This window comes from Vipera berus, assembly GCF_964194415.1.
Source record: "Vipera berus genome assembly, chromosome: 2".
In the NCBI taxonomy this organism is placed as follows: Eukaryota; Metazoa; Chordata; class Lepidosauria; order Squamata; family Viperidae; genus Vipera; species Vipera berus.
The window spans coordinates 180,024,056-180,051,969 of record NC_138203.1 but is presented as its reverse complement, the minus strand read 5'-3'; the positions used below and the strand labels follow the sequence as shown (position 1 = coordinate 180,051,969).

At 41.8% G+C, this 27,914-nt stretch overlaps 2 protein-coding genes across 11 annotated transcripts in view; both read right to left on the bottom strand.

Moving 5' to 3' along the window:
- Positions 1-11,685, bottom strand: part of AKAP8L (A-kinase anchoring protein 8 like) — a 49,098-nt gene extending 37,413 nt beyond the window's left edge. For 7 of the 9 annotated variants that reach the window (XR_014025358.1, XR_014025359.1, XR_014025360.1 and 4 more), the window contains exons 1-3: positions 11,564-11,685; positions 5,749-5,781; positions 1,864-2,104 (exon numbers count right to left, since the gene is read on the bottom strand). Coding sequence is in view for 4 of the 9 variants with exons in the window: in XM_081319656.1 (XP_081175782.1) it covers positions 1,864-2,104; positions 5,749-5,781; positions 11,564-11,576 (287 nt within the window). In the remaining 5 variants the exon portion in view is untranslated. Of the gene's footprint in view, positions 1-1,863; positions 2,105-2,509; positions 3,832-5,748; positions 5,782-11,563 lie in introns of those variants that run through there. The other 2 variants (XM_081319655.1, XM_081319657.1) reach the window with 2 other exon arrangements.
- Positions 11,686-18,441: 6,756 nt separating this feature from the next.
- The window catches only part of WIZ (WIZ zinc finger), a 74,325-nt gene continuing 64,852 nt past the window's right edge, over positions 18,442-27,914 (bottom strand). For both annotated transcript variants that reach the window (XM_081315866.1, XM_081315867.1), the window contains exons 8-13: positions 26,240-26,722; positions 24,205-24,732; positions 23,063-23,572; positions 21,949-22,389; positions 20,657-20,849; positions 18,442-20,422 (exon numbers count right to left, since the gene is read on the bottom strand). In XM_081315866.1, the coding sequence (XP_081171992.1) occupies positions 20,266-20,422; positions 20,657-20,849; positions 21,949-22,389; positions 23,063-23,572; positions 24,205-24,732; positions 26,240-26,722 (2,312 nt within the window). In that variant the 3' untranslated portion in view covers positions 18,442-20,265. The remainder of the gene's footprint in view (positions 20,423-20,656; positions 20,850-21,948; positions 22,390-23,062; positions 23,573-24,204; positions 24,733-26,239; positions 26,723-27,914) is intronic.

Sequence of the window (27,914 nt, the reverse complement as noted above, 5' to 3'; positions counted from 1 at the left end):
GGTCAAATAAGAAGGCCCACTCTGTATGATAAGACTGAAACCTGGAAGATGTTGAGAAGGAAATCTCACTGATTTAAGTGTGCACAAAACTGCCACTTTAGCCATTCTCAACTTGGAAACGTTCTCTGGTGAGGGAAACGCTTAGAAATTCTTATAAACCTTTCTAAGCTTTATGCGTGGAAACCATTCCAGCCTGTAAGGAATGTGTCATAAAGACAGAAACGCCTATTAGAATGTGGATAGTTATCTGCCACAACTCTTCTTCTCAAGGTAAGAGAAATATTATTTGAATTAATAGAAAAAGTAACAACATATCACAAGAAATATATTTCATGCCAATTAAATTGTAAATGATTCTGTAATTTCTTAAATATACTTTTATAGCAATGAAAAACGGTCGGGTGGAACAATACAGTCAACTACGCAGTAGCATTTTAAAAATAAAAGTTACATTAAATGGCTCCACAAAACCAAAAGCTAGTTTGGGAAGCTAAAGCTGTATATTTCAATGTATGTCAATACAACAAGAAGACAATACAAAATATGTCTAATTCAGTCACTATATTTCAACTACCCAGCTCTTATTCAATGAAGGAATATATAATTAAGAAAAAATTGGAATATTGTAATCATTTGATTTAATGATATTTAAATATTTGAAGCTCCAGGTATAAATAGTAGATACACCCTATTTAGACCAGATTAGATTAGTGATGGCAAACCTATGACATGTGTTAAAGCCACAACATTTTGAGTGATGACAACTATTCACAAAAGCATGCCTTGTTCTTATGTGATTTTTGGAAGCTATGTGAGAATGGGATGTGCTCTTGTACAGCCTGTGGAGGTTGTGCGGGAGGGTTATGCTCTTGCATGAAAATCACTTGAGAATGGGCCGTGTTTTCACACAGTTTTCAGAGGCTGCAGAGGCTACAAAAGTGCTTTCTCTGAAGCCATTTTAAGAATGAAGAACTTGTGCAATCTGGACAGGCCACAGGGGCTTATCAACAGAAAGAGAACACCGCTTGAAGGAAAGCGGCACAAGGTACATCCTAGGGATCGTACACAAAATTGGAGTGCATTTTTTAAAATAAAAGAATGTATAAAAATAATTCTCTTTTGTTCCTGGGATGCTGTAACATCAGCAAAATCAAGTTAGGCATTTTCCTAATTTTTGACAAGCCAAGCCCAAAAGGTTCACCACAACTGCTCTAGATATATATCTAAAATACAGAAGTACTGTCCAACTATTAACTCTAGGGTAAATTATCAAGTGTTTAAAGAATATATATTTTAATCATTAAATCTCATATCTAAATGCAAAATAATTTATTTTAACATATTTAAAGACTTTAATGTGCAGAAATTTAAAAAACAAAAATGTTTAAGTATTCCAAATGTATGCATTTGCTTTAAACTAACTTTTTTTACAAACTAGCACATTTACATTAACAATGACAGGTACTGTACATTAAGGAGAGATTCTCTGTGTATTTTTAATTTCAACTAACGCAAAATCCAGAGAAACCTAATGAATGTGCTATTTCAATGGGGTGTAAAAATGCAGTCTTTGGAGAGGTCACTGTTTTCAGGAACTGATCAAAGCACTCAAACCTGCATTTATTTCAGAACATTTTATTACAATTCAGCTATCATATTTTCATCATTCAGACATATTTAAGCACCTTACTTGCAAAGTTCAATTAAAAATACAAACTTAGCTAAGTCTGTATTTCCCATATGTTTTCTGTAGTAGTACGGAGCAATATTTAGGCAATAGCACAAGATTAGATCAACATGCCTTCCAGAAGCAGAAACTAGCCTGTTCTATAACTATTACTAAGCCTTTATCTCTACACTCACCTGTCTCCACCTGAGCCATAATGTCCTCCTTGCATCGTTTCAGTGTCTAGATGAGATACCATATCTAAGCGCTGGTTAAAATTTGAAATTACATCATCAGCGCTGGTGCCAGTGGATGCGTTAAAGTTCATGTCTGCATTTGAATTAGGCATTTCCCAAGAGTTTGAAGTGGCCATACCATACCCATAATTGCCAGAGTTATCCTGACCGTATCCATATCCATAATTATAATCTTCATAACCTGAAATGAAAAACAGTTATTGAATTTTCTTTTTATATGTTTAGAATGCTATGCCTGTATAATGTAAGATTGGCAGCACCAAGAGTATCTCTTTCATGTTACAGTGGCTAGTTAGAAAAATAAATTTCTGTATCTACTTCCAATACAACATATAAAATTAAATCTTATTTCTATGACAGCAGCATTTGATACATGTCCTGAGAAACATTCATTCCATTCATGCCTAAAACTAGCATTGCAACTGTATTATCTTCATCTATTAATACTTCAATCCCATCTGTAGATCAATTTTAGGACAAAGCCATATCGTACAAAAACAGAAGTAACATTGTTATTTCCAGTCTATTCAGTTTGTTAGGAAGCTGCCCGCAATGTAATATTTTTTGCTTTAGAAAATGACACTACCTGATGTTTGGAGATAGAAAACTGCAAGAGAAGTACAGTTTTAGAAGATCGATAATCCTTTTCTTCACTGAATAAAGAGATATTCTGTAAAAAGTACTTAGGTCTTGCACATTTAAAAATTATAAATTAACAAAATTGCATAACGGGGCAGATTTACAGGGAGACTCTTCTAAGTAATGGAAAAGAATATATATTATGGAAGAAAAGATGAAGGATACCTATTTCAGCTTAATACAGATTTGTGAGCAAAGAACATTATTTACCGTATTTTTCGGACCATAAGACGCACCTGACCATAAGACGCACCCAGTTTTTAGAGCAGGAAAACAAGAAAAAAAATATTCTGAACCAAATAGTACCAGTATATAAAACAGGGCTTTTCAACCTTTTCATCCATTGTACCACTTTTAGGACAAGGCAATGTCACCCAGCAACGTGTCAAAAACTTGACGCCCCACCCCCAAAAAGGAAAAAAATGATAAAGTACAGGTAGTCCTCGACTTACAATGATTCACTTAGTGACCATTCAAAGTTACGACACTGAAAAAAGTGACTTATGACCATTTTTCACACTTATGACCGTTGCAGCATCCCCAGGGTCATGTGATTTACATTCTGATGCTTGGCAATCGATTCATATTTATGATGGTCACATTGTTCCAGGGTCATGTGATTGCCTTGTGCAACCTTCTGACAAGCAAAGTTAGTGGGGAAACCAGATTCACTTAACAATCATGTTACTAATTTAATTTCTCTCTCTCCTTCTCTCTCCCTCCCTCTTTCTTTCTCCTCTCCTTCTTTCTCTCTTTCCCTTTCCTTCTTTCCCTATTTTTCTCTTTCCCTCTATTTCTCCCTCTTTCTCTCTCTCCGTTTCCCTCCCTTTTTCTCCTTCTCCCTCTCTATTTTTCTCTTTCCCTATTTCTCCCTCTTCCTCTATTTCCCTCCCTTTCTTTCTCCTTGTCTCTCTCTCCCTTTCTTTCTCTCCCTCTTTCTTTCTCTCCCTCTATTTCCCTCCCTTTCTCCTTCTCTCTCTCCCTCTTTCTCTCCCTCTTTTTCTCTTTCCCTCTATTTCTCCCTCTTCCTCTATTTCCCTCCCTCTTTCTTTCTCCTTGTCTCTCTCTCCCTTTCTTTCTCTCCCTCTTTCCCTCTCCCTTTCTCTCTCTCCCTCTATTTCCCTCCCTTTCTTTCTGCTTCTCTCTCTCCCTCTTTCTCTCCCTATTTTTCTCTTTCCCTCTATTTCTCCCTCTTCCTGTTTCCCTCCCTCTTTCTTTCTCCTTCTCTCCCTCTTTCTCTCTCTATTTTTCTCTTTCTCTTTCTCCCTCCCTTTCTCTCTCCCTCCCTCTCCCATTGTCCCTTCCTTCTTTCCTTCCTTCCTTCTTTCTTCCTTCCCTCCCTCTTTGTCCTTCCCTCTCCACGTTAGAGCAGTACCTACGGAGGCAGCCCTGCGGCCCGGCTTTCTCTTGCAGAAGGCAGGCTGAAACGGAGCAAGGAATGCAAATCGGCCGATCTCGCGCTCCTGCATTCTCCTCCGCTCGGTTTCAGCTTTTCTTGCTACAAGAGAAAGCAGGCTGAAACGGAGCAAGGGAATCTCCCTTGCTTTGTTTCAGCTTGCTTTCTCTTGTAGCAAGAGAAGCTGAAACCGAGCAGAGGAGATCGTAGGAGCGCAAGATCGGCCGATTCGCATTCCTTGCTCCGTTTCAGCCTGCCTTCTGCAAGAGAAAGCCGGGCTGCAGGGAGATTGCAGGAGCCAATTGCAATCTCCCTTGCTTTCACTTGCGGAGGTTGGGGCTGGCCATACGGATCACCTTCGGACCGTAAGACGCACCCTTGTTTCCCCCCCCCCTTTGGGGGGAAAAAGTGCATCTTATGGTCCGAAAAATACGGTATATTTCATATTTCTTAACAGCCTATCTCTCTCAGGGAGAGATGGTGTACGATATAATCAATAAAATTACACATTAAATTAAATATAAATTAAGAATAAAAATAAGGATTAATATATACAAGAAGAAACATATGAATTGAATAGCATTAACTTCCAGAGAGTCAATTAAGGAAGATTACTTCGTGAGTAAAGATAAAATATATATTGACATATTTATTTTCTTATTTAAAAGGAACCATTCAAATAAAGTTATTCTAGTTAGGGATTCAGATGTTTCAGTGACTTGATTGAAGAATATTCTGCATTTGTTCTGAATTTCATTTAAAATAATATTTATAACCCTCCAATAAACTGGACACCTAAATCATCAGTATAGCTTCCACATTATGAAAGTCTCCACTTTCTCAAAGTATTGTTTCTCAAAGATGTAGAGCAATGGTTCTCAACTTTTTTGTTCACTGTGGACCATCTTTAAATACCTTTTGTGCCAAGGACTATGGCCACAGACCCCAAGACTTAACTCAAGATTTAAATCATAACATTTATTCAAGCCTTCAGCGACCCTGTGATGACATCGTGGATCCCCAGAGGTCCATGGACCATCGGTTGAGAACCACTGATGCAGCGGATGATAGGATCTGAAATATTTACCGTACAAATATTCAATTTATCCATTTGAAATGAAGTCCTACTGTGTTTCATGAGGTTAATTGCAAGGTAAGACTGTTGTAAAAATGTGAATTCCCATGGATGCATGAAGTCTATGATACTTTGTTCTGCATTATATATTTAAAGAAGTGCTAAGCAAGAAAGCCAGATTAGGTAAACTGTTGGAAATACCTTTTAAATATCTGTTAAAATAATTAGAGTACATTTAGGTAACTACCGATGGAACTATAAATATTATAAAACCTGCTACTGTAGCTCAGGGATCCTCAACCTCTGATCTGTGGACCGGCATGCCAGCAACCTATCCGCACAAACAAGCAAAGCCCCATCCACGGGATGCAGGCAGCACACGAAACCATCACCCCTCAGATGCACGAAAAAACCTTTCTCCACGGAACTGGTCCCTGGTGCCCAAACGTTTGAGGGCCACTGCTATAGCTCACAGGGTGTACCAAAATTCATTATGGAGTTCAGTTATGGCTAACCACCAGCAACAATTTTAGATTTACAGGGAATGGTACAGTTATATGAACTTGAATTTAACCGTAAATGAAAAGATAATATAAGAAAGATCATACATTAAACTAATAAAATTGTGACATTTTGGTATTTTTTTCTGGTTAAATTAATGTGACTGAGTTATCTATAAAACCAAATGCTAGTATTCCATTAAAACTGTACTTACCTCTATTTGTTCCAGAATTCCAATTTCCATAACCTAGAAAGAAATGACCAAATGAGTATTTCTCAAAATGATTCGGATTGGTGTTTACAAGTAAGCTGTTATCTGCTCCACACTATATGCCACAGTGCAGTAAGCAGTAGTTTGCAACTCTTGCTCTGCAGTTTTAATCTCATTTATGGGTTTCTCTTTGCTAAAATCTTAAAATTGTGATTATTTTTCATATTCTTCAGTATCTGGAATTGAACAGCCTAAGGCTTATGTTCAGCTGGTGAAATAGCACTATACACCTCCTCTACTAGATTTTACTGTAGAAATATGATGGTATGATCTACTGCTAAAAATTTGAGGCAATCAATACACTAATATATATAATCTCAGATTAGAAGACTATGGAATTAGGTTTTTTAATGAATGAATGAATGTTCTGAAAGTATAGGCAGAACTGATTAGCATTGTTAAAGAGATTACTGGAAACAACAAATATATATAATCCCTTAGATCTGTTGTCCTTGCCTGAATACTGATAGTAATATATGGAAACCTTATTGAACAACTACAGTATTAATCTACACTGTCAGAGTATCCATTTCACAGCATACTGATAAAAAATTAAGAATAAAAATATAATTTTGCACCAATTATACATTTATTACTTCCTAGTACTTCCTAGTATTTAACGATAAAAAGCAGCAAGATAATTCTTTTCATGGGAGTACCACCATCACTGAGACATACAAAAGCAAGTCACTAAAATGATTGTCTGCCCATGTGAGAATATTTAAACCTTATTATACCTTTCTACCTTTATTCATGATCACATATTACCAGTTGTTGGTTATTTAAGAAAATACCTAAATACCATTTCTAAATACTCCTAACAATTTTATCCTATATATGTTGGGAAGAAGAGTATCATTTCTGTAAACACATCATCCATTAACCATTAACCACCAATCCTCGGTAAATCATACCTATATATTACACAACTCGAAACTTAAAAAGAATAAAAACCTGATAACACAAATAAAATTTACAACAATGGTGAAAAAACCCAACCTAAGTATGATGCTATCATATCTGAATTGATTCTAAGTTTATTTGAAGATAATTGTACAAAGGAATGAAGCTTCAAATATGTAAATGTGTTCCTTTTAAATAAGAAAATAAAAATATCTAATTGTAGCTACAAGTAATCCTTAACTTATAACCACAATTGGGACTATGAATCCAGCTTCTCCAATGGGCATTTTTTGCCAGAAATCAGCAGAAGTTTGCAAATCACAATTACTTGACAGTAAGACACTGCAACTGGTTGCAAATGAGAATTGGTTGCTAAGTACTCCAATTGTGATCATGGGACTGAGGGGTGGTACAATGATTGTAAGACACTTTTTTAAGACCGTCATAACTTTGAACCATCATTAAACGAATAGTGATAAGTCAAGGACTACCTGAAATAAGTTGTATGTTACCTAAATATCTATTTCTCAAGTGCTATCCTAGAAGGAACAAAATTAGAAATGATCCAAGATCCCTTCCAACTATTATTATTATTGTTGTTGTTGTTATCTACCAAGTCCAAGCATACTTAACTTTCTTCGGTAACTGAAATACTGTTTTTATCAACATACTTTTTTCTGTCTGAATCCCCAAAATGATTTATGTATAAAATAAAAAATGCACAACTGTTTTCTACAAGTTTTAGATTTTTATTCCCAAAGATCCTCAATACTGATTTTCAATAAATAAAACCACCTCTTGAAAAAGCAATTCCATCATACCAGAAGATAATACATTATTTTCCCATGTTTCCTATTTTTTTGTCAGAAAAGGAATCCTGAACTCTTCTTTTTGTTTAACCACTGATTTCTAACACTGTTTATTTAAAAGATACTAATATAATAAATTCAAGAAATGTATGGAATCTAAGCAATTTGATTATTTCCTTGTATAATCTAAAACCCTTTAGTGCAAGGTAAAGAATCATTCAGAGATCTGCAGAAATTCAAAACAAAATTTACAAAATAAAACCTCAGATATATTTATTTATTTATTTATTTATTTTATTATATTTATATACCGCCCTTTCCCTGAGGACTCAGGGCGGTTTACAGGGAATTAAAAAACCAGCAATACAAAAGTTAAAATCAATTTAAAAGAGATTAAACTAACCCTGTGTAAATGAAAGTATATGATATCATCAAAAAAGTAAAAGAATTGAAATGGAAAGGGGCTGGTCACTTAGCAAGAAGTACTGATTGCAGGTGGACCAAGGCAGTCACAGAAGGGATCCCACTGGATAAAAAGCATCCATGAAAAAAAACCTAAAACAAGATGGATCAATGACATCAGCAAATACTGTGGCCCCAATTGGCAAAAGAAAGCTCAGGACTGTATAGGTTGGAAACATGCGGAAGAGGCTGTCATCCTGCAATGGACAGACAATGGCTAAAATGATATTATGAAGAGATTTAATTTAGCTGATAACATAATAAAACTTCTAAATGTCTGAACAAAGACAAATTTTAGCACCCAATGATTGCAAATTGACAAAGTATTTGTAGTATGTGCCCCATGAAATTTCATCTGCATAACCACCCTATATCCCAACTGTTTTACTTCAATGCCTCATGTTTAACATCTTAAAAAAATAAAATGTCATATCAGTTAAGCCATCCTACACATGTGACCGAGTTGCAGCTCATGGAAGCTTATGTGTTATAGTAAAATTTGCAAGCCTTGATGGGTGCTTTGAGAGTCTGCCTCATTTGTAGAATACTAAGGGGGGAAAAACTTTACTTAAGAAGAAAGTAGGTTAGTCAGAACTACACAGAGGTCATTCTACACTCCAGTATCAAGGTTTTATTGAAGTATTTGAAATCAAAAGAGGCACTAGACTTAGAAAAATTATTTACAAGACTTAATATATGTGCAGAGGGAAGTTTATCACATTTAATGCACCAAATTGTTGAGCAATTATAAAGAGGGTAAGTATTCAGCTACACTCCTCTTTAGCATACATTTTAAAACTTTGGTGCATAAGGGCCAAATAAGATGCTATGCACTCCCTGACAATGATCATCACTTCTGAAGGTACCTCCTCAGTTGTAGGAAGGATATTTAGCTTAAACATAACACAGACCTCACCGAAGTATTATGGGGAAAAATGTTGCACCATATGAACACAGAGAAAATAGCCAAGAAAGCAGTGGTGGGATTCAGCCAGTTCGCACCAGTTCGGCGGAACCGGTAGCTAATTTTTTGTTGCCCAGACCCAGAATGGACTTCCGGAAGCGGCATCCACAGAGAGAACCGGCTGTTCACATATTTGAATCCCAGCACTGCAGGAAACCCATAAAGATCCCGAACCTCGCACCCAGCTTTGGAAAAAAAAAGTCTTTAGTAGTTTCTAATACTGAAGGAAGAGTAAGGCAACAGGCCTAGCAAACCTGTCTTTGTCCTATACCAGGGGTAGGCAACCTTGGCTCTTTTATGACTCGTGGACTTCAACTCCCAGAATTCCTGAGCCAGCATGGCTCAGCTTGGAAGCCTCTCCCTTTCCCCTCAGCCTGGCTGGCTCAGGAATTCTGGGAGTTGAAGTCCACGAGTCATAAAAAGAGCCAAGGTTGCCTACCCCAGTCCCCTACTATAGCATTGCAACTGTGCACTACTTGTATGACAGAGGGAACCCGTCTAAATCCGAAAACGGATCCATGCTAAAACGGTTTCAGGGTCGGAAAGATACAACGGAGAGAGAGAGAGAGAGGGAGGGAGGGAGGGAGAGAGAGAGAGAGAGAGAGAGAGAGAGAGAGGGAGGGAGGGAGGGAGAGAGGGAGGGAGAGAGAGAGGGAGGGAGGGAGGGAGGGAGGGAGAGAGAGAGAGGGAGAGGGAGGGAGGGAGGGAGGGAGGGATAGAGAGAGAGAGACAGACAGAGACAGAGAGAGAGAGAGAGAGAGGGAGGGAGGGAGAGAGAGAGAGAGGGAGGGAGAGAGGGAGGGAGGGAGAGAGAGAGGGAGAGAGAGAGGGAGGGAGGGAGGGAGGGAGAGGGAGGGATAGAGAGAGAGAGAGAGAGACAGACAGAGACAGAGACAGAGAGAGAGAGAGAGGGAGGGAGAGAGAGAGAGAGAGAGAGAGGGAGGGAGAGAGGGAGGGAGGGAGAGAGAGGGAGGGAGAGAGAGAGGGAGAGAGAGAGAGGGAGGGAGGGAGGGAGGGATAGAGAGAGAGAGAGACAGACAGAGACAGAGACAGAGAGAGAGAGAGAGAGGGAGGGAGGGAGAGAGAGAGAGAGAGAGAGAGAGGGAGGGAGAGAGAGGGAGGGAGGGAGAGGGAGGGATAGAGAGAGAGAGAGAGAGAGACAGACAGAGACAGAGACAGAGAGAGAGAGAGAGGGAGGGAGGGAGAGAGAGAGAGAGAGAGAGAGGGAGGGAGGGAGAGAGGGAGGGAGGGAGAGAGGGAGGGAGAGAGAGAGGGAGAGAGAGAGAGGGAGGGAGGGAGGGAGGGAGGGAGGGAGAGGGAGGGAGGGATAGAGAGAGAGAGAGACAGACAGAGACAGAGAGAGAGAGAGAGAGGGAGGGAGGGAGAGAGAGAGAGAGAGAGAGAGAGGGAGAGAGGGAGGGAGGGAGAGAGAGAGGGAGGGAGGGAGAGAGAGAGGGAGAGAGAGAGGGAGGGAGGGAGAGGGAGGGATAGAGAGAGAGAGACAGACAGAGACAGAGACAGAGAGAGAGAGAGAGAGAGAGGGAGGGAGAGAGAGAGAGAGAGAGAGAGAGGGAGAGAGGGAGGGAGGGAGAGAGGGAGGGAGGGAGAGAGAGAGGGAGGGAGGGAGGGAGGGAGAGAGAGAGGGAGAGGGAGGGAGGGAGAGAGAGAGGGAGAGAGAGAGAGGGAGGGAGGGAGAGGGAGGGATAGAGAGAGAGAGAGACAGACAGAGACAGAGACAGAGACAGAGAGAGAGAGAGGGAGAGAGAGAGAGAGAGAGAGAGAGAGAGAGAGAGGGAGGGAGAGAGGGAGGGAGGGAGAGAGGGAGAGAGAGAGAGAGAGAGGGAGGGAGGGAGGGAGGGAGGGAGAGAGAGAGAGAGGGAGAGAGAGGGAGGGAGGGAGAGAGAGAGGGGGAGGGAGAGAGAGAGGGAGGGAGGGAGAGAGAGAGGGAGAGAGAGAGAGGGAGGGAGGGAGGGAGAGGGAGGGATAGAGAGAGAGAGAGAGAGAGACAGACAGAGACAGAGACAGAGAGAGAGAGGGAGTGAGTTTAAGGGAACCACTGCCGAAGCGGGTTCCGTGCGTCTTCTCTCATACCCACTCGTGCCACAACTACTCGCAAGGACGGGGTGGGAGCGGGGAGGTCTTATGCTTGCAGACGACAGGCTGGCTACCCAAGATGCCAAGGCTCCGTTTCTCTTCACGTCGGCGGCGCCAGAGGATCGACGCTTCTCTTCGTTTCTCGCGCTTCCACAAGAGTGTGGGGGAGGGGGAGGGGGAGGAGGCGGCGCCGCCGCTCGGGCAGGCTGAGCTCCGACGACCAGAACGAGGCGACGCACCTCACCACCCTCCTCCGAAGGGCCAAAGCCCCCGCCTGCCCGCCCGTTTCACCAGAACGACGAACGAATGGCTTCCGCTTCGGCCAGGGACGGCGGCGAGGAGCTCGAGCCAGCCATGCCTGAAAACTGGAGGGGGGGGCGGCGGCAGGATCGTGACCCCACCCCCCGGACTGTTGCTATGGGCCGGGCCTATCGCCCTCCTCTCAGTCCGCTCCCGCAGAGCCAAAGCCGCCCCCTTCCGTGAGCCGTCCTTTCCGAGAAGCCCGTCTTCTCGCCCACTCCCTCACCTGAATAGCTCATGATGGCGGTGGCGGTCCCCAGCGCTTCCCGACGCCGCTCCTTCCCACCCGTTACCTCTCCTGCGCCAGACGGCAACCGTAGCTCGCTTTAGCCCCGCCTCCCGACACCGATCGCCTTGGTCACTTTCCCAGCCTGTCTTCCATTGGTGACTGTCTTCCGTTCATCCCGCCCTCTTTCGGGTTCTATTGGGCCATGTGGGTCCAAGCGCCGCAGCTGACTCGACGAGGGAAAACGCCCATCAGGTGTACTGGTTAAGGCGGTAGGTAAAGAGGAATGTCAGTTTTATTCCACCAGCAAATGATGTCTGGCCGCTCGATGTCCTGACGAAGTGATTGGCTCGAAACTCTTATCGCTGGTGGCAAGCGGGTAAACGTCGGGTGCCGATTTGCGCACGCTGGTTTTCTAGATTGCAGGCGGGCCGCCTGTTTTCTTTCGCGTCGGTTCAATAGGAGGCGCCGCTGAATTCTTGTATTGGCTAGGACAGGGGTAGGCAACCTCGGCTCTTTTATGACTCGTGGACTTCAACTCCCAGAATTCCTGAGCCAGCATGCTGGCTCAGGAATTCTGGGAGTTGAAGTCCACGAGTCATAAAAGAGCCGAGGTTGCCTACCCCTGGGCTAGGATGAGCGCGCCTTTTATCGGGGGCTGCCCTTCGTCGGAGAGCTGGCTAGTTCGGGGTGCGGTGTCCTTTTGTGTGGCCAGCTCTCTGCCTTCCTTCCTTTGGCTCCTGAAGATTCTTTGAAATGGTGGGACGTCAGTTCCCTGCTTTCTCTGTAGCCGAGGGAGTATATTCAGATAACGAGGGAACAGCCATTAGGTGGTATCGCAGACTGAGCCTTGAAGGCGATTCCACCGAGCGATAAAAGCGAGGCCGAGGAGGTCCGCGTTGACACCCAGTGCGGGCTGCAATACTGTAACACGCATCTAGCTACGTGCTTTGTGTAGGTGGGGTCTCTCTTTATGGACTACTCCTTAGCGTCGTTTGAGCGCCCTCTCATGCAGAACATCAGTGTATAATAAGCTCATGGAGAATTATCGATTTGGTCGCTAGAAGTCGAAATTGATGGCACACAATCAGTGCAGAACATCAATGAATATGCTGTTTGGTGGGGGAAAGTTTCCACTCAAGGTATCGCGTGGATCATGGTTCGTTGTTGTTGTTTTTTTAAATGGCCAATAGAAAGGGTTATTCTATATGGAGATTCTCAGTCATCCAGATCATAATGATCCCAAAGGTGCTTTTTCACGAGGCAACGGGACTTTCTTGTTTTTCTTTGAAGGCGTTTCCATTCTCATCCTAGAAGCTTCTTCAGCTCTGACTGAATGGTGGGGAATGGAAGGATTTATATAAATCATACAAATCCTTCCATTCCCCACTCCCCATCATTCAGTCAGAGCTGAAGAAGCTTCTTGGATGAGAATCGAAACGTCTTCAAAGAAAAACAAGAAAGTCCAATTGCCTGGTGAAAAAGGACCTTTGGGATAGAACAACTTATGCTGAATTAAACTGAAACCATTTGAGGAAACGTTATAGATTTAGATAAGGGACGCGGTGGCTCAGTGGGTTAGGATGCTGAGCTTGTCGATCATGGTCGGCAGTTTGGCGGGTCGAATCCTGAGTGCCGCGTAACAGAGTGAGTGCCTGTTACTCATCCCAGCTTCTGCCAACCTAGCAGTTCGAAAGCATGTAAAAATGCAAGTAGGAAAATAGGGACCGCTACGGTGGGAAGGTAACAGTGCTCTGTGCGCCTTTGGTGTCTAGTCATGCCGGCCACATGACCACGGAGACGTCCTCGGACAAGCGCTGGCTCTTCGGCTTTGAAACGGAGATGAGCACCGGCCCCTAGAGTCGGAAACGACTAGCACGCATGTGCAGGGGAACCTTTACCTTTACCTTTAGATTTATCCCAGGTTACATGCAAATTGAGATTGAGATTAATTAAAACTTCGAGTCAACTCCTGGTGACTTCACTGACATACCCACACAGTATTGTTTTCTTGACAGTTATAGAACTGATTAGTCATTGCCTTCTAGGTCCAGTTTCAGATTTGTTTTATTTCTTGTGCTTTAAGCCAATGAGCTTCATTAGTCTGCAAATTTTAGCCTGCTAACCACAGTGAATGTATAAAATCATGGCTGTCTGACAGAGAAAATAACTCTTGGCAGTGAGATAAAGACTACTGCCTTTTCATTAGATTGAGTCTGCAATACAGTCTACTACTGCAATGCAGTATTGTTCTCTAATAATGAAACACCCCTTGAAAGAGTCTGGCTAAATCTTGCTAAATCTGATTCAGATTGTAAGCAGGGGCTCTGAAGAATGAGCTGATAGCCTTTAAATATCGGCTGCTTTTTTAACCTCTGGCATTGCTTCCTATTGCGGCCCAATGTTTTCAGTATAAGACTACAGCACTGCCACAGATTGACACCCAAACAAAACCTGTGGAACTGGTTGGCCATGGTTGGGCTCCAATGACCTTGTTAGTATAGTATTCAAAAGGGAGTGTACAAGGGAATTCCAAAGGCACAGGTTAGACTGGGACATTGGGAAGCAAAGCTAAAACGGGGGGGGGGGGGAACCCACACACCCTGCCCAAATATTGAAGAAACAATGTCAAACCAATTTTGCATTATTGGCAAGAAAACTATATGGAAAACCTGTGTCTGTGAAGTCCCCGTGGACTGATTCTACTTTGAATAGGACGGGGTTTGGATTTTATCTTTCTATAAAATAATTACTATAATATTAAAATGTTTATTTTCAACATAAAGGTATAATTGTATCACACCAGACAGAAAGCAATTTTATTATGAAATTAAATTGATTATTTTCTAACAGAGCAAAACTATAGCTAACGTTTAGCATTCACTTTATGATTCTAATATTTAATTTCAAAAACTGAGTAACACACCTGTACCTCCAGAGTGCTTTTAAAAAGGTATACAGTAGGGTAAACTGAACAATTTCCCTTTGTTGCCATATTTGAAAACTAATTTTCAGTATTTAATGCTTCATAACTGCTATTTAAAGAATCCCTGATTCTTAAAACCGGGGTTTCTTTCTATTCATAAACTCAAGAATCAGACTATGGAAGATATAAGATTAAATGATAGGGCTGCGGGGTATAGAAAAGGTTGGGGTCACTGTGATAGGTCCTTGAGACCTAATGTTGCAAATCTGTCTTTACAGGTCTCATTTCTTCCTAGATTTGTTAAATAGTAGTTACTTGTAAAAAAAAAAACCTAGATACTTCTTTTTTACTGAGCTATCAAATGTGAAATCTTAAAGTGTAGTGTCGTGTATAAACTACACCAGCTTCAGACAATAGACATAATAAAACCAAACATACATTTTCTGGCTTTGTGTGATTTATGAACTCAAGATAGTTTTTATCTAATTGTTTTACCTGCCCCAGGATTGCAGGGCTCAGATCAGTCCACCTCAAAGAACACACAAAAACTGTGGCTTCACTCCCACATCTAGGAGGCGGCAGACAACCAGGAGCCAGGAGGGGGTAAGCACTAAACAACTGGATCCTGTTGCTTGTGATGCAATTGGATGCCCAAGGGCACAGGTGTCAAACTCTCCATGCCACGTGACGTGTCGCGACATATCGCGACTCTTTTTGCATTGCCGGCAATGGAGTGGGCGCGGCTTCGGTATGATGAAACCAGCCTACAGGCCGGCAGTTTGACACGCCTGCCCAAGAGTTTTGGCTGCTACTGATTGATTATGGGTTTTCCAATCACTGTTGTTCCTGAGGAGGTGCTACTATTCTGCTTGAATGTCAGACTCAAGCCTTTACAAATTAGTGTTTAGTCACTTATGAAACAGGACTTTAACTAGTCAACTTGAAGCAGTGTACAGACCTGGTCATTTCACTTTTGGGTGCCTTTTCTTTTATTATTAAAGGCAATCACTTATTAGGCTGCTGAAGAGTAAGGACTGCTGAAGAACCTTGTGTTGTTGTCTTTGCACCTGTTCTCTCTGGTATTGCTTATGAGACGTTTCTTTCAGTTGGGGCGAGATGAACTAATAGCGAACATTTCTATCCTTACAGAAGCAGCAGAGTGAGCACTGAAGGCAGCACTGCTGAAGGCCACAGTTCTTCTGAGTTGACTAGATCCATCCATTCCAGCTGGAGATTTCATGTGGCTTAAAAAGTCCCTGGATTCATAACCGGAGGGACAGTGAACCTTTGCTGACTTTGACAGACTCTTGGAACTCTTTTCAGAACCTTTGTGGACTTATTTTTAAACAGCCATGACTTCTGTCAGCCTTTTGTTCCTTTTGCAATCTTTATGTGCAACAAATGGATATGGGATAGGCTAGGAAAGGGGTGTCAAACTGCTGGCCCGCGGGCTGCCGGCCCGCACCCACCCCATTGCTGGCGTGGGCTTAGAACAATACTCCTGTTCAGCTCAAGCTTTATGTGATCAAAAATGCTGGCCTGCAAAATAAAACTTATGGGATTTTTCTCCTTGTCAACACCCTCCCCAAAAAATGGAAGTAAAGGATATCCTCTTTTTCCTGTGCCCCCAAGTACTGATTGGTGACAAGCTCCTCTCGCGCCCCCCCCCCATTTTGTAGACAGGATTTTAACATTTAGCTGAATTTGTTGCAAATGTGTATTTTGTTTTTGAAATCTTTCTTAACGACACCTCAAACAGCTGTAAGGAACTTCAGGATGAATTAACTACTCAGAAATACAATAGTATTGAAAACAAAACGCCTTAGATCAGTTGTTAGTAGAACATTAGGGGTATGTGTCTGTATCTATATATTAATCAAACCTGCTGCAGTTTTTATGAAAGCTTAATTACACAACAGATATTAGCTAAAATAATTTCTCCGTCAAAAAACAGGGAAACTTTTCAAGAAAACCAAAACACTTGGGACTTGGATGACAGATTGGAGCGGGTGAAACATTTACTGCTTATAGGAATGGCTATGATAGGCCTTGCCCTGCTTGGATGTTGTCTTCTTAAATGTACCCCTTCAATATCTGCAACCGTGTTGCCATTATTCTTAGTTTTGCCCCACAGTACACTCCCACCATAAATCCCATACAGTGTCAAATGTTAATTGTTCACTTGCTTAATTAATGCAAGGGTAGTTTAGCAAATTAATATGTTGAGAAACAAATAGGGAATTTGTTACCTGGACTTTTATGCTTCATTATTAGCATTTTAATAAAGGTGATATTAAGCACTTTAGCATAGCATTCATGTTTTCTTTTGAAGTTTAAGAAACCATGTCTTTTCTTTGAGCCAAAACTATTTCCTTTGCTGAAGTCATTGAGCGTTCCCCTGGGTGGGAAAGGAGGAGATGCAACTTATTTTAAGGGTGTCCTTTTTCATTTCTAATCAATGGCTTTTATACTTTATGCTTTCTGATGTATCACATGTATGAAACGTATGTGCCACTTGTTTCTGTACTGAATATAGAGATTTGACTGCCCCAACTTAATAAAATGCTTTTTGCTTTGCCTGAAGAACTTGTGGGTTGTTTTTTTGTGTTTTTTGGGGGGAGTACAAAAAGCCATTTTTCAAAGACACTGAGTATTTCTCTCTCAAATTCAGGGACTATGTTGTTTCCAGTTTCATGATGACCTGGGTGTCCGAATCTTATGTGCAACAAATACACCTTGGAAGGCTCCTACTTCTTGATCTAATTTCAAACCATCTCACCATCCTGAGGACTGCTGGCAGGTGGCTGGAGTTACCAGGATTTTTATTTCAATAAATTTGGGAGAACATACCTTTTATTATATACAATTAGAATGTTTGTAGCCCAATCCTATATCCATCTTAAAGCTGACTGAACAACTCTGTGATTTCAATTTTATTTTTCCTTGATTTTTTTTCTTTTTGTTTTTATCCTCTCATCTGATGAAAAGTTCAAAAAAATTCAAATTGAAGATATTTCCCTGCTATTAATTTTAAAACAGGGAAAATATAAAAGGGCTGTTTTTAAAAATGTATAGCAATAATGAGAGTGTCAATTTAAAAAATAACATACTAAGATTAATGCATACTTGAGAATAGTGGCCACTTCTAGGTGGCCACGTGGTCCAGGGATTATTGGCCTTTCCTAACATGAGGTTCACAGTTCTTCAAACTATGTGCAAAGGGGGAGGGGAGGGGAGGGAGGGAGGAGCCCCAAGGTCTCTGGGTATACAGTGGGGTATGTTGGGAGAGAGGCAATGTGAATGTGCTGCAACGTTTCTGTGGTCAGTCATAAGGGCAAATGACCTTGCAGTGGCCATAAATTCAAAACGTGGTTATAAGTAGTTTTTGGACAGTCTGTCGTATCCTGAATTTAAATGACCACATGTATCTTGAGGATGACCTGTATGACACAGCATGCATTTTAGAGGCTTGAATCTTTACCATTTTTCTGGTTATGATCTCACTAATGTTAGTGATTTTCACAATTCAATTTGCAATTGAACTGAAATCAACAATTAAACTCTGCAAAGGAATCTGTTCAGTTTACTGAAGGGGTTATGCTGCCTTGTCATTGTAGCTTTCTGTACTTAGTTAAATGTGGAGGGGAAAAAATCATTGACATGGAATGATTTTAGATTAAGATCATTTCATACTGTAAGGATACAGGACATGGATTGATATTTAAAATATCAAAGGGGAAAAATACATCTCAAAATAAATGTCCTCTTGATAACAATGAGCTTACTGATACTACTGGTCCCTTAATTATGCAAGAGCCTTGGTGGAGCAGTGGGCTGATGCCTCCTTAAGTAACACCAGCTGCCTGCAATTAGTGCAGGTTCGCATCCCACCAGGCTCAAGGTTGACTCAGCCTTTCATCCTTCCCAGGTAGGTCAAATGAGGACCCAGATTGTTGGGGGCAATTAAGCTGACTTTGTAATAATGCCGCTTGGGTGTGTGTGTGTGAAAGCCCTAATAAGCAGGCATATACATAGAATGAAGGCTACTGCTAAGCTTGTAAGCCGCCCTGAGTCTTTGGAGAAGGGCGGGATATAAATGGAATTAAAATAAAATAAAATAAATAAAAAATAATTATGCAAGACCTTAATTATATTTTTGATTGCCCTAATCAACTTCGTTTACAATCTCCTATGCCGCATTAGTTGTGAGAATATCTTGGATGATGAACAAGTGAAAGCAACATTTTTCGAAAGCTTCGTTTTTTCCTCAAGAGAAAAGCAGAATAAAAACAAAAGCACACAATGCTTCAATATATGCTAAGTGGTAAGATCTAGGACTTTTTCAGAAAACTGTTTCCATATCCACTCTTGGAATTCCCTCTACATAAACCCTAGGTTTCTTTTTTATTTTATTTTTTTGGTACTCTTTCATTTTTCTACAAAGACTCAAAAAGCACACCTTCAGATTCTCCATTTTGTTTCCAGAACAGAAGTTTAATCTAATATACATATTCCTAGGTACAATAATAACCAGAATAGGCCTATTGAAAAAGTTAAAAGGTAATTTCTCTCCGAGCTTTGATCAGCTTGAGTTCCAAATAAAAACAAATGTTCGTCATTTCTACACAAAACTAGAGTTTAAAAAGTTGAGGTTCAATGAAGAGAAAGAAGACGGCAACAGTCATCAAAAACAGGAAAGCAGAAATTCCAGTAGGACTTACTGTTGCTGATCCGGGAACTGCACCAAGTGCCTGCTAGAAAGGAAACAACACGTAAAGCCCCTCCAACTAGAAGTCCCAAAGGCTGTGCTGCAAGTTCTTCAGTCACTCCTGGTGATAACTTATTAATTCAGAACTGGCCAGAAGGACACGTCATCTTCAGGCAGAGGTCAATCGTTAGCCCAAGGTTTAAGATAAAAGAGAATCTTACCCCTCTACCAAAATCACACTGCCATAGTATTGCAGAGTAGGATTACCTACATATAAAATTCCACAGGAAACAAAGATAACCAACTGACATTAGGAAGTAAGGAAGAGGCAAACGTATATGGTCAAGGAGTTCTTGATTCCCCTATAACGTACTGGGACGGAGAACCCCATTACACACAGTTAGAGGATGTGAACATGCAGAACAGGATCCAACGTCCACAGAAACTAAAGACTTGTCACCTAAGGAATCAAACATATATTAAGGTCACATATAGAATCAATACCTTTCCCCACACAGCAACTTAGCTCTGCTTCTACCCTCCCAGCTTATGTTCGGGCTCAAAATGATCCCCGTGTTCACAACTTTCACTAGAACCTCATATTCATAACTCTCACCAAAACATCTTCTACAGCCTGAACTGCAACAGAGCAAGTGCGTGTTTTCTCCTTGTAAGGAGAGTGTGTCTTTGGAAAAACTTGCATTTACTGGAAGGTTAAGGACAATTCTTTTTTGCTTTTTTTTGCTTTTTTGGGGAAAAAAAAACATCTTCCCTCTGCGCAGACAGGACACACACAAGAGGCTCTAGTGTGGAATGCCACTGCTGTCAATAAGGACATCTCCCAAAACCCCAAACATGGTTTATTTAGTGCTCAAACTCTGGACTCTTCTCTTAGCCTCTTAAAGTCCAAATTAAGTCTACAAATACCTGGACTCTGTGGCGAAGTTATAGAATTCAGAAAAACAAATATTGTGTTCGCCCCTCCCCCCCATTTGTTCAACATTATTCTTGTACATTTGGAAATGTAAGGCAGAAACCCTGGAATGCTGGTGCTTCCTAAGAACTTTGCTACTGGGCTTCAGCTACAGGTGGTGCTGCAGGCACATCAGTCCCACTTCGCAACGGATCGGCCTTGGAGAAGTTAGTCTCCAAAATGTGGCGCTGAAGATGCCGCACCCACTCCTCTTGGATGGAGAGGGGTCCTTGGAACTCCACTTCACAAAATCTGCGGAAAGAACACAATGCCTATTGGTATCCGTCTGAATGCCAGAGTGTGAAAATTTATATAATGCGAAACCTCGACGGAGACTCCCAATTTTACCTCTTCGTTTCCAAACAGGTTTTGAAAAAGAAACATTGTCTTGGGGTCACCCAGATGCAGGGTGTCACCAGAAATATTCCCATGATTAATATCTAATTGTGAATTCGAGAATTGATACAATAGAAGAACGAGACAAACCTGCACTTCAGTGTGTAGATGTTGCCTACAAATTTCACCAAGGAGGTCTGTGGTGGCCTAGGAACCAGAGAGGGCACCGGTCTCACTCTGGGGGCTGGCTGGCGGACCTCCTCAGCCCTCTGTTGCAAGTCGGTGGATTCCTCATCCCCAGGTAGAGGAGCCTCAATGGGCCTAGCCTGCCTCCGTTCAAATTCTAATGAAGAGAAAGGTTCAGTTCAGAAAGTGTATGGAATATAGCAAGTCAATTCCAGCTGGGATAGAGGTGGAATAAAAACGACTTTTTGAACATGAAATGTATTCAGGAAAGCCAATGCTGGGAAAGGGGATAAGAAAAGGATGGGAGTCTGAATGTCACGCCGGATTTTCTAAACAACTCTGCCCATTCTGGCATACGCTCTCTGAGCTCTTCACCTAAAAGTTAAAGTCTCTTAATCAACCTTACTCAAGTCCTTTGCTGGAATTTCCCAGACCATTTGAGCCATCAGGCGCAGGCAAGTGAGGTGTTTACAAACTAGGAGCACTCCAAGCTCTGCCAGCATACCCACCTCCCCACAAGGAAGCCAAGGGCCTCCTCTGCCGAGGCTTCTCTCCAGCAAGCTTTGCAATGAATAATAATAAACCTTTATTGTCAAGTACAACATGTGTACATTGAGATTAGCTGAGCCTCCCCCCGTGCTCCCTCCCCCCAACACACAGTGACAACAAACCCTCCATCCTACCACACCATGTGAACCAACTACACCACACACCGGCCTCCCAAGTCAATTCTGCATACGTTCACAGAGATTATGTCCCATTTAAAAGCCTAACAGCCCACGGATAAAAGCTATTTTTCAGCCTGTTGGTACGGCTGGCTATACTCCTATATCTCCTACCGGATGGTAGGAAAGTAAAGAGATACCGTCCAGGGTGTGAGTCATCCCTGAGAATCTTCCTCACTCTTCCAAGGCAACGAGCCCTGGCGATGTCATCCAGTGGTGTCAGGGGACAGCCCACAATGTCTTGTGCTGTGCTCACCACCCTCTGTAATACTTTCCTGTCCACGGATGTCAGACCAGCATACCAAACCACAATACCGTACGAGAGGACACTCTCTATAGCAGACCGGTAAAAGAGGGTCATTAGCTGTTGTTCTACCCTGTTCTTCCGCAAGACCCTAAGAAAGTGAAGCCTCTGTTGGGCTTTTCTAGCCACCTGGGTTGTGTTAACTTTCCAGGTCAGATCTTCACAGAGGTAGACTCCCAGAAATTTGCAATGCATCTTGTGCTGACAATCTAAGAGCAACGACTCACTGTTGATGTTATGCTGATGATGCTCCTCCAACTTTACAAGCGACAAAGGAGATGTGATTGCGGGCCGCTCACCGCTGCCATAACCATCCACAGCTTTACTGGGCTCATTTGGCATCATCTCCCCACTTAGGCTTCTGCTCATCAGTGAAGGACTGCCTGCCTGCAGGCTCAGGGCTACTCTCTTCCCAGAGGCATCACCGTCACGCATGTGAGCAGCATTGCGAAACTTCTTTGCAAAGGGCCGCCCACCTTGGATGTAGCTGCGATAGGCTCCGGCTTTCTGGGGGCGATGTTTGATCCACTCACTTAAAGTCTCAATTGGGGATCCGTTCACACACCATTCGGTTACTCCAAACTGTCTGAGATGTGCCCGAGCGTGGCTGGCTAGCGCTTTACGATTCTCAAAGTAGAGGCCGCAGAGTTCGCAGCAGGCTTCACTGGCTGGAAGCAGAAAAGGCAGGGAGCTGGACTGAGCAAAATCCTCAATAAAGGACGTAATCAGCACTTCAGGTTTTGAATGATATCCTTACCTGTTCCATCTCAGGATTTCTACGTCTCCCTAAATATCACTCGGGACTAAGGCTTTTGAAAAGTTTGGTTTGAAATCCCTAAAGCACTGCTTTCTCCGACTCTTAGCTTCCTACTTACAAGCTAACCAAACCCGCTATTCTTTGTATGAAAGCAGTTATGCTGCAAATACCTTTGGCCACTTTGAGGGCACGGAACTACGGCTGGGATACAGTAGTTTATTTATTTGTTTGCTTCTGCAAACCTGATGGAACTTCTTTATGAACCATGGTGAGAGGGTGGGAGAATTAAACACACAGAAAGGAAGAAAGATACGCCCACGTTCTACACTTTAAAACTATCCCAACAGATGATTATTTGCATTAAGGAGCTTGTATGAAACTGCTAAGTATATTACTACTGCAGGCTTGAAGCTGCTATAAAACAAAATGAAATACCAAAAGGTACCGGCTTACTATTTAACCATCTTTTTCACTCTACCCAGTCAGGAAGCAATTCAATTTCACTGTGAAAAGCCCTGTCACAGAATTTCAAATTTTATCTGAATCCCAGTCATATCCCTTCCCTGTACCTTGACAGCACTTACATGTATGAGTGGGCTTTTCATGCAGGAGCTTGGCTTTGAATGGTAATTCAGTCTGGATGTAAGTTTTCTGCTTCATTTCACTGTGGCCACCCAGTCGTTCATCTGATAGTGGCCGTTTAGCAGAGAGCGGTGCCAGGAATCCTTCCTGTGACTTGAGCAGTGACAAGGACATATCCCGACCAAGATTTGATTTTCCAGTCTTTCCGCCCAGTGGAGACAATGTCATGGGCTGCAGAATTTTCCCAGGCGATTTAGGATCAGCTCTATCGTCTCCCATAGCTGTGGGAAGCTCAATGCTCATTGTGTTTGGCTCCTTCTTGATCAAGCACGGCTTGTTCTTTTTCTTTATGATTTCACGTAGTGTATCAATGGGAGATCCATTGACTGACCATTCAGTTACTCCCATCTGACGTAAGTGAGACCTGGCGTGGCTAGACAGCCCCTTCCGGTTCTCAAAAAACTCGCCACAAAATTCACAACGAATTTCCCGGACAGGGTCTGCACGAGCAGCTTAGATAAAAGACACACAGAAAACGTTTAACAAACAAGGAACTAGCAGCAAACCAAACCCCTTATTTATTTTTACAGCATTTTTCAAGTCACATTAAGGGTGGGGAGATCTAACCTTGTCTATATCTTGCTTCTCTACAGCTACTCATCTGGAGCTTTAAAAAGCCTTGAGACACTGGTCATTTATGCTTCAACCATTTGCAACTTGAAGGATAGCTCTTCAATATTGCCATCTTTTAGATACGAGGACCAGAATTTTTGGCAAGTGATATGCTGACTGGTGAATTCTAATATTTAAAGTCTAGGCATCGGGAGGTCAGTCAATTTGGGGGAAGCTAGCCTAGAAAGATTGAGTGTTTGGACCTGTATTTTGCCAATTACTAAATGTTTTAAACCTTCTTGCTTTATTAAGGAACTGTCAAAAACAAAACGATCCTTTTCCACGGTGCAAAATACATTTGCACACACAGGTAAAATTGTCAGAACGGCATGCAGGGTCTTGTAATCCAAAATTCACCGCTTAGTAAAAACAAACACAAAGAAGGGAAAAAAATCTTATGAAATTCCAACCGCGGTTCCATTCAGACATGCGTCACAAAACTAGGGATCCCGTACCCATCACTAACACTTACAGAGATTGAGTGGAGACATCTCCTCCCGTGGTGACCAGGCTCTGTCAGACAGATGCGATTCGTTGTGAAGTCCCCCAGATATCATTTCCCGCTTGATTTCCATCCGTAATTGGTCTTGCTTCAATTTCTTATGCAAAGAAGAAGGAAGCCCGGAGAATATTTTTCTAGCAGTCGGGGGAGGAGAAGAGGTAGGCGAGTGCCCCATGGGGCTTCCTGGCTGCTGCGCCTTCTTAGAGATCCCAGGCATGTGGCCTTCTCCTGGGCTACAGGGTTCCAGAGAACCTCCGAGGACAGACTGGCTGACTGATTTCTGACCATGTGCTGGGGAACTCGAGGTATGGGTCCGAGGCTGAGCTCGCCTTTTCAGAATTTCTCGGAGTGTGTCAATCGGAGAACCGTTCACGTACCATTCAGTCACCCCCATTTGACGTAGGTGGGATCTGGCATGGCTGGAGAGCCCTTTGCGATTCTCAAAATATTCCCCACAGAATTCACATCTGATGTCCCGCACAGGTTCTGCGCCAGAGGCTGAGAATAAACAAGAAAGAAGAACCAATAAATTAATGTGACTGCAATAAAATAAAATAAAATAAAATGAGCAGGAAAAAGCAGGATGATGTGGGCACCAACTATGTATTCCTGTCCCAATATGAAGCAAGTATATAGTGCAAGGGTTTTTTCACAAGCAAAGCTGGTATTTCAGTAAATTTGGCCAAAACAAATAAACATCGATAATTTCCAATAAAACACCATGACATCTAGGATAGATATGGTCAAAACAAGGCTCCCTGTTAATATGGACAAAGAACTGAGAACGGCAGAAAATGTCCAATTAAAAAAGGGTGAACGCAGCTGATACAAGATAATTTCTAATGTCAAAGCATAACACAGTTGTACACTTTCCTTCTAATCCAACTTCATTCAGCTTTTGAGGGAAGAGGTTCAGGCATTTCCATGGCGGTTATCACACAGTCACTTTTAAAATACAGAAGCCACCCATCTGGATTAAGCACGCTGACTTACTGTACACTGAACAGATAATCCCAAAGTATAAATTAAGAGTTATATTTTCTATCCCATCATTCAATGTCTACGTAAGTCTCCCTATCAAAGAACTCACCCCCAGAAAGCTTGGGGGGAAACCACCAAGTGTCACTTATTTGCCACCCTGCAATTGTCTTTAGGTAATACAGAACAATCAAAGCAAAGAGGTGCCATTAAATACGCCATATGCTATTAAATATGCGGTGTGTGTGGCTATCAATCAATTGTTAATCACCAGTAGGAAGATACCCTTTGACTGGTTTTATCTATTTACATTAAGGGAGGAACACAGCTAACATCTTAAATCACCTTGAAGTTACTCTTCTTCATCCCTGATATGGGATGTTAAAGCATTAGTTAAAGCCCTGGTATAAATGGCAAAAGAAACAATGTTCATCCTAGTTCTGAAAAAGCTAAGACCTTATGTGTCAAAGAGAAACAAATTGGTATTCAATATTCCGTTGAGACTGAATACGCCCAGTGAGTGCCCTACAAAATGGAGAAGTCAGAAATCAACCCATGGCCACAAAAAAGGCCAGGGCTGCAAAAGAAAAAAATGTCTTAAATAGCAAAAAAAAAAATTCCCCTTCCATAAGGAACAACTATGTGGAGTCCACAGTTGTCTTTTGACATTTCTAACTGCATAGAAACCAAGCATATACCTGGGTCAAAAATTGGTTGTCTATTTGGATCAAATAGAGAAAATGCCTAGAGAAGGAATGGGTAACATCAGTATATGCAGAGGCCAGCTGGGAAAGCTTTAATATAGCACTCAGAAAAAGCTTTGAAAGGGAAAGCGCAATGGAGAATGCAAGCCAAAGAGTATGTTTCTCCACCCCACTATTGGTTAAATAAGACATAAGGCAGGTAATGACAAGAGGTCTGCATTTCTAAGTGCACAGCTCCATGTCACATAAACAAGACTAGAGGGGTAGAGGGGGAGGAGGAGGAAGAGGAGGAGGGGACAATAGCCAGCGCTGATAGAACCTACAGAGATTGAGTGGAGCCATCTCAGCATCTGATGCCCAGTACGCACTGGAAGAAAGACCCTGTTTCCTTTGTAGACTGGCCACAAGTGACAGCCTGTGCCCATGTGGCTTCAGCTTCTTGGATGGTGGAAGGGAGTGAGGTGAGAGTATAGATGGCTGTTTGCCCAAAGGCCTTGGTGAGTGTGCTTGTTTCATGCCTGTGGTAGGTGTTGCGGTAGCTGTGTTCTTTGGCCTGTGTCCATCAGAACTCCCAATCTCCCCTAATGATTCTCTCTCGCTATGGAGGAGAGAGGAAAGGCGGCCTTTGAAGTCTTCATTTTTGATGAGATCATTTAAAACATCAATAGGAGATCCTTTAGCATCTGGATTGCTCACTCCCAGGTGTCTCAGGTGGGCTCTAGCGTGACTTGACAGCCCTTTTCTGGTTTCAAACCAGGCACCACATAACTGGCAGTCAATTTCTCTGCCCGAGTCACTATCTACAGCTGCGGAAAAAAAAAACATTGATCACAAGAGATACGATTACATAAATAATGTGTCTCAAGCACCTTTTAAAACCTGAAGAGGACGACTTTTGTCTAAAGGACTCGTTTCTGACTTTGGAAAGGGTATGTTAAAAAAAGTATTTACCTACAGGAATAATTGATATATATAACTCCAAAGGAGAGGCTTGTTATTCACCCATAGCACGGCTGCAGATTTAATAGTTAAAACAGACAATTTTGCAGAAGAGATATTTGATATTTCCTTTCATTGACTCAGGTCAATTTTTTCCAACAAAGTTCTCTTTTTTGATACATGGGCTTGTCCTCAGCTTAAACCAACAGGTGTTTTAAGTATGTGTAAATTTTGAGAACGGAATAATAAAAAAGTTACTTGCAATGTCAGATTTTCAAATATCAATTGATGCCAGAAAAATCAGATGGCAGAGAGAACAGCGCTATTTGTATTTGCCTAATATTTCATGACTTGAAGCTTCTCACCAATATGGTCAGCACAGCTAAATAACATTCAGCTGAGTGGAATTCTTCCCATAAGAACTCATTTCTCCCATCTGTCCAGTTTCTAGAAACATCTTGATTTAATAAGCTTTCATTTTGACTTCAAAATAAGATGGAATGAGAATTACCTTGACATACCTCTTGCAGTGCTATGCCTTTTATGAATTACAAAACATCATATAAACATTTAGAATTGGAATGATACCAAAACTGACAGGAGTCGTTAGTCAGGTTTTGCAGGACTAATATTTTAGGAGCTTATTTTAATTAATTACATTTATGCCTGTGACAAATTTACGTGAATGTTCAGAAAAGCCATATAAGCCATAAAGAAAATGACAAGTTATAGTTTAAAAATCTACTATTGGGTATGTAAGACAAAATACTATTTGAAATGTCTTCATCCAAAACAAAGCCTGCATTATTTTCACATAGGTTTCTAGAACATAAAGTGCCTAGGCAAGGCATCCATTTAAATATGAATAATAGCTCAGAGCAGGATTGAAAAATTAAAGTTTCTTGGCAACCCCTTAAGTATTATAACTGATGCGGAATTGTACCATATTTAAAGATTGTAGTGCATGTCTTAAACTCTTACATTGTGAACAGTATGTATGCCCTCAGTTCATTCTGAAAAGCAACAAACAGTACTGGGATACACAATTGAATTTTTAGT